The sequence below is a fragment of the Coffea arabica genome, chromosome 4e, assembly GCF_036785885.1.
Source record: "Coffea arabica cultivar ET-39 chromosome 4e, Coffea Arabica ET-39 HiFi, whole genome shotgun sequence".
NCBI lineage: Eukaryota > Viridiplantae > Streptophyta > Magnoliopsida > Gentianales > Rubiaceae > Coffea > Coffea arabica.
Window position 1 is genome coordinate 40297778 of NC_092317.1, and position 5640 is coordinate 40303417.

At 39.8% G+C, this 5640-nt stretch overlaps 1 protein-coding gene across 2 annotated transcripts; it reads right to left on the bottom strand.

Moving 5' to 3' along the window:
• Nucleotides 1-615: 615 nt before the first annotated feature.
• Nucleotides 616-5022, bottom strand: LOC113742616 (chaperone protein ClpB1). 2 transcript variants are annotated; one of them, XM_027270494.2, is made up of 7 exons: nt 4587-5022; nt 3042-4220; nt 2693-2874; nt 1969-2591; nt 1607-1886; nt 1310-1507; nt 616-1217 (listed from the first exon to the last, which is right to left on the bottom strand). In XM_027270494.2, exons 2-7 carry the CDS (start codon nt 4192-4194, stop codon nt 918-920), a joined length of 2736 nt encoding a protein of 911 aa, XP_027126295.1. In that variant the 5' UTR covers nt 4195-4220; nt 4587-5022; the 3' UTR covers nt 616-917. The 2 variants fall into 2 exon arrangements, with proteins under 2 accessions (XP_027126295.1, XP_071903966.1); XM_072047865.1 differs by having other exon boundaries at nt 3042-4088; nt 4587-4726.
• Nucleotides 5023-5640: the final 618 nt, after the last annotated feature.

Genomic DNA, 5640 nt, shown 5'->3' on the forward strand with positions numbered 1-5640 from the left:
GAAACTAAAAAAAAAGTGATAATTAAACCTAACATTGCATTAACATCTAACCAATCAAAAAGAAAAGAATTAAAGCGAGCATAGCAAAAAAAAAAAAAAAATCTGTGGGGGAAGAAAAAAAGAAGGCCAAATTTCATCACAATTGACCAATCAAAACTGGCCACATCACCATTTTCATAAACAATTGGGAGGACTACCATCAATCGACGAATCAGAGGACGACAACTCATCAAATTAGAGGACTACCACCAATCAGCCAATGAGAGAGCGCCACATCAGCAATTGAACTCAATTGAAGAGAATGACATTCACACATGAACTATATATGTTAATAAACATGGCATTTTTACAATTTGCAATTAGTAAAAAACTGCACTTCGAAGATGCTGACTAGCTGAACCACGAAACAGCAGTCCACTTAAAAACTTATAATAAGCGGCTACAGTATGAGTTGTTCACATTTCTTGACAATTTTTATAACCCAGTAATTGAAAATGGAACAAAAAATTGATCACCTAATCCCAGCACTGATGAGGAAGCAGACAATATACAATAAATCAAACTAGATTAAGGGCTACAGCTGGATCTCTGATCTAACAATTTACAGCTGACTGATACGAGCCAAAAAACTGTAATATTGAAAATGTATTTAACAAGGCTTGTATTTTCACAATTAGGAAGGTACAACACAATTAGAGGAGGTGCTTAGCTATTTACAACTTTATTTCCTCAAAAAGCAGAGATGGGGGAAAAACCCCCCATCTTTTAATTATGCAAACACTTGACAAGGACGCCTGGAACGCAAGAATCAGTAACAATTAAGCTGCTACTGATTATCAAAATTGAGCAAGAAAACTGATTTTTTTTTTTTTTTTTTGCCTCACACGTTATATCAGAAAATAGCCAACCACAACAAACTACTCATCCATCTCATCATCATCATCCATTTCTTCAATCTTCATTTTCTTTACAGCTTGAGCAGCACCAGTTCTATTAGGCCCATTGGGAATTTCAATCAGTATATCTGACTTTTGCCCAGTGGTGGCATTCACCAGGCCTCCATTGTTTTCCACATGATACACTAGCTCTTTCCCATTGTAGGCAACATCGATGTATACAGTTGAATTCTCATCTATCTCTCCCTTGATAAGCATCTTAGACAGCTCTGTCACCAGCTTCTTCTCCAACCATCTTCTAATAGGTCTTGCACCGTAAACCTAAAAAATTTGTTACGTAGCAACAGTTAACACTCTGATCAATCAATCCCAGCAAAGAATGGCAAACTATGAATAACAGGAGAAATACTTACAGGATCGTAACTCTCAGCCAATATGACATCCAACGCTGCTTCTGTTACGCCCAAAGCAATGCCCCTCTCAGCCAAGCGGCTAGCAACGTCTTTCAACTGAAGCCTGCAAACTTTCCTCAATTGCTCATGCGAAAGAGGATCGAAGACCACGATCTCATCAAGTCTGTTTAATAGTTCTGGCTTGAAATGCTTCCTCACCTGATTTAAACATTTAACCGTCTCTCCAGTTAACAGAGAATTTTCTAATGGCAAACAAAAACGTTCAGCATTGCAATGCAGGATCATTTTCAACTTTACCTCTTCCAATACCATTTCACGCGCCTTTTCAATTGTGCACTTGCCCATCAATCCTCTTAAGAGATACTCTGCCCCAAGATTTGAAGTCATGATAATGACAGTGTTTGTGAAATCAACTGTTCGGCCTTGACCATCTGTTAGTCTTCCATCATCCAAAACCTGAAGCAGAGTGTTGAACACTGTGGGGTGTGCCTTTTCAACTTCATCAAACAGGATAACACTATAAGGCCGCCTCCTCACTGCTTCTGTGAGTTGTCCACCTTCCTCATGACCAACATACCTGAAGGATATTTGACCCGATCAGCCACCAATACCACATTATACTATAAAAGTATCTATCATAAATAAGGTTTCAAACTTACCCAGGTGGAGCTCCAATCAAGCGAGCAACTGAGTGTTGTTCCATGTACTCAGACATGTCAATCCTTATCATAAGTTTGTCATCATCGAAGAGTTGTTCAGCAAGAGCCTTGGCAAGTTCAGTCTTTCCAACACCAGTTGGACCCAAAAAGAGGAATGAGCCAGTTGGCTGTTGTGGTCTTCCTAATCCAGCCCTTGATCTCAGGACAGCTTCTGCAACAGCGCTAACTGCCTGGTCTTGACCTACCACTCTTTGGTGCAACCTCTCCGCAAGTCCAATCAGCCTTTCTTTCTCATTTTGGCCAAGACGTGTGATGGGTATGCCAGTCCAGCGACTCACAACCTCTGCAATTTGATCTGGTCCAACAGTCTCCGTCAGCATTCCACCTTCATCCGTGTCGGCTTCAAGCCTTGCTATAGCAGCCTCGACTTCCTGTATTGCGCCATACCTCAAGTCAGCTGCCCGAGCAAGGTCATATCTTCTTTCAGCTTCCTGTAATGCGTACAAGAGCTCGTCCCGCTTTTGCTTAAGTCGTCGGAGCTCATCAATCCTTTCCTTTTCTTTATTGTATTTCATCATCAGTGGCTGAAGCTTGTCTCTCAAGTCATCAAGTTCCCTTTTCACCTGCACACGAATTTCACAATATCAGATCCACCATCAACAAATCCAATCAACTTAATCAAAACTTCAAAAGAAATTGATACAACAATGTAACCGATACTCACTTCAACAAGCCGCGCTTTGCTGGCTTTATCCTTTTCCTTTTCAAGAGCATGGAGTTCAACCTCCAACTGAATTCTCTTCCGCTCCAAACTATCAATTTCTTCTGGTTGACTATCCAGTTGAACTCGTACATTGGCACAAGCCTCATCAACCAAGTCAATTGCCTTGTCAGGTAAATGTCGGCCTGCACACAAAATTCAATAGCAATTGAATACTCCTATAGGCGCCTCAAAAAAAATCCAACAAGCACTGTTTGTCAAACAAATATTTTATATGATAGAAACGAATCTACGTCTTAAAATAGAAAACTAAGTGAAAAGTCAATTCAAGCTAAATAGGAAGGCCTCATACCTGTTATATATCTAGAAGAGAGTTGAGCTGCAACAACAAGAGCCCGATCTTGGATTCGAACACCATGATGCCCTTCATATTTCTCCTTCAAACCACGGAGAATGCTTATAGTATCAGCAACACTAGGCTCAGCTACATAAACTTGCTGAAAACGCCTCTCGAATGCAGCATCTTTTTCCACATACTTCCTATACTCTTCCAAAGTAGTGGCACCAATGCATCTTAATTGGCCCCTGGCAAGCATTGGCTTGAAGAGATTTGCAGCATCCATAGACCCTTCAGTCCTACCAGCACCCAAGACAAGGTGAATTTCATCGATGAAGAGTATAACTTTTCCTTCAGCCTCTTCAACTTCCTTCAGTACAGCCTTCAACCTCTCCTCGAACTCACCCCTATATTTTGCTCCGGCAATCAATGCTCCCATATCCAATGCTATAAGCCTCACATCAGCCAGATTACTCGGAACATCACCTCTAACAATCCTCTGGGCTAGACCTTCAACCACAGCAGTTTTACCCACCCCGGGCTCACCAATAAGCACTGGATTATTCTTAGTCCTCCTCGAAAGAATCCTAACCACCCTTCGAATTTCATCATCCCTTCCAATGACAGGATCGAGCTTTCCAGCCAATTCAACAAGATCTCGACCATAAGTCTTCAAAGCTTGGAATGTAGCGTCTCCAGAGGCACTTTCCACCTTCTTCCCTACCTTACCGCGAAGCTTCTCCACTTCTGATTTAACTCTAGCAACACTAACCCCGGCTTCTTTCAAAAGGTCTCCAATTTGAGAATCCTCCAGTAGGCCCAATATCAACTGATCAACGGCTAAATGTGTATCACCACGAGACTTTTGCAACGCCTGTGCACGTCTAATCACCTTAATCAGTGAAGTACTCGCTGGGACTTCATCAGGGGGAGGTGTTTGGGAAGGGAGCTTCTTCATCGCCTGATTAATAACCCTCTCAGACGAATTTGCAGCCTCCTCACCTCCCCCGGCATTGCTAATTGCTTGCCGGAAAATCCCGTTAGGATCAGATATCAAGGAAGCTGCAATATGAAGTGGGGTGAATTGAGCATGCCCAGCATTCATTGCCAGCTCATGAGCCCCAGCAAGGGCCTCATTAGTCTTGTGAGTGAACTTGTCAGGATTCATGATTCAATACTCAGCAAAAATACGTCCTATCAACATAAATACAAAAATAAATAAAATCCAGCATACAAAACCATGAATCAAAGAGGAAAGCAGAAATCTTTCCCCTTTTAATACCAACTGCAATGCCCAAAATCATGGCCAAAAACTAACTATTCAAAGCATATATCAATCTACTATCAGACCAGAAGAAATACTGGGATAGCCATTAACATGTTCAACAAGATATGCTACCACCAAACAGAGACTCAAAAAACTACATGCATGGGACATCAGAACCAAAACAGCAGAACAAGGATCTGCATACTATTTCGTAAACTCAGAAGAAATCACGAATCAGACTCGAACACTAACAATAGAACTAGCGAAAGCTTAATTGAAAATCGAAAGCTTACCTTAGCGACGATGAAAAGGGGGCTGAAAAAAAGTGATCTTCTAATGCTGCGGAATGTGAAGAATGATGGGTTCTTCTTGAAATCGGATGAAACTTGAGGGATTCCTGAGTTGAGTTTTAGTGTGGTTTATGAGGAATATACAGAGAACAGAAAACTGAAAATTCTTGAAAGAGATTTCTGAGTTGTTTGATTGTTGAGGGCAGAATGGAGGGGGAACGGGCAGCTTTTGTTAAGAGGATAGAGACAGCTGGAAATTTGGAGTCGGAACTAGAAACTACTAGTCTTCTATTTGCAATCTTTGCTAATTTTGCTGGCTTTTGGTGGTTGGTGCCTTGGTGGGCGGGAATGGAAGCAAGGAGAAGCTACTGGATTGGTCTAGTGAAAAAAGTTCGTTCTCCGCTCTCTATTTTAGTGATTGACTTCACGGTCCAAAGGTTTTTTGTCTTTTTCCCTCCTTTTTCTTGGTATGGTTAAGAGAGAAAAAGAATGGATAATTTCAGAACTCTCCAGAGATTTCTAACAGTTGCATAAAGCTCCCCTAAAGTTATAAAATTACACAAACCTCCATTTTTTAAGGGTTATTATCACTTTATCCCCCTAAACTATATCACTACTATCAATTTACCCCCTAACGTTTTAGTTACTTTACCCCATATATAATTCAACTCAACATATTAACAAATTTTGGACAAAAATACCCTTTTATTTTATAGCATTACTACATTGTTATTATCACTTTATTCGTTTAGATTATAGTGATACAATCACTTTAGTTCCTAACATTATTTCCTAGGCCTTTTACCTCGTCGTTAATCTAACTAGTATGGTCAAAAAATTTTAAATATATTTACCTTTTTTATATATAATTAAAATTAAAAAAGTTAAAATGGTTATTCTTCCTTTTTTTCACTTTAAGAGATCGAAAAACATAAAAATAAAAGAATTTTCTCAAATTTCTTTTTTCACACTTATTAATACTAGGAAAAGAAAAAGAGATAGGAAAGAAGGAGACAGAAAATTAGATTTTGCAAAGAAAAAAATAAAGAAAAGTCTG

Coding starts and splice junctions, on each gene's coding strand:
- LOC113742616 (XM_027270494.2), bottom strand. CDS start 4,194: ATGAATCCTGACAAGTTCACTCACAAGACTAATGAGGCCCTTGCTGGG. Junction 1,887..1,968: donor TTGATTGGAGCTCCACCTGG/GTAAGTTTGAAA, acceptor AATATCCTTCAG/GTATGTTGGTCATGAGGAAG. Junction 1,508..1,606: donor GTGAAATGGTATTGGAAGAG/GTAAAGTTGAAA, acceptor TGTTTAAATCAG/GTGAGGAAGCATTTCAAGCC.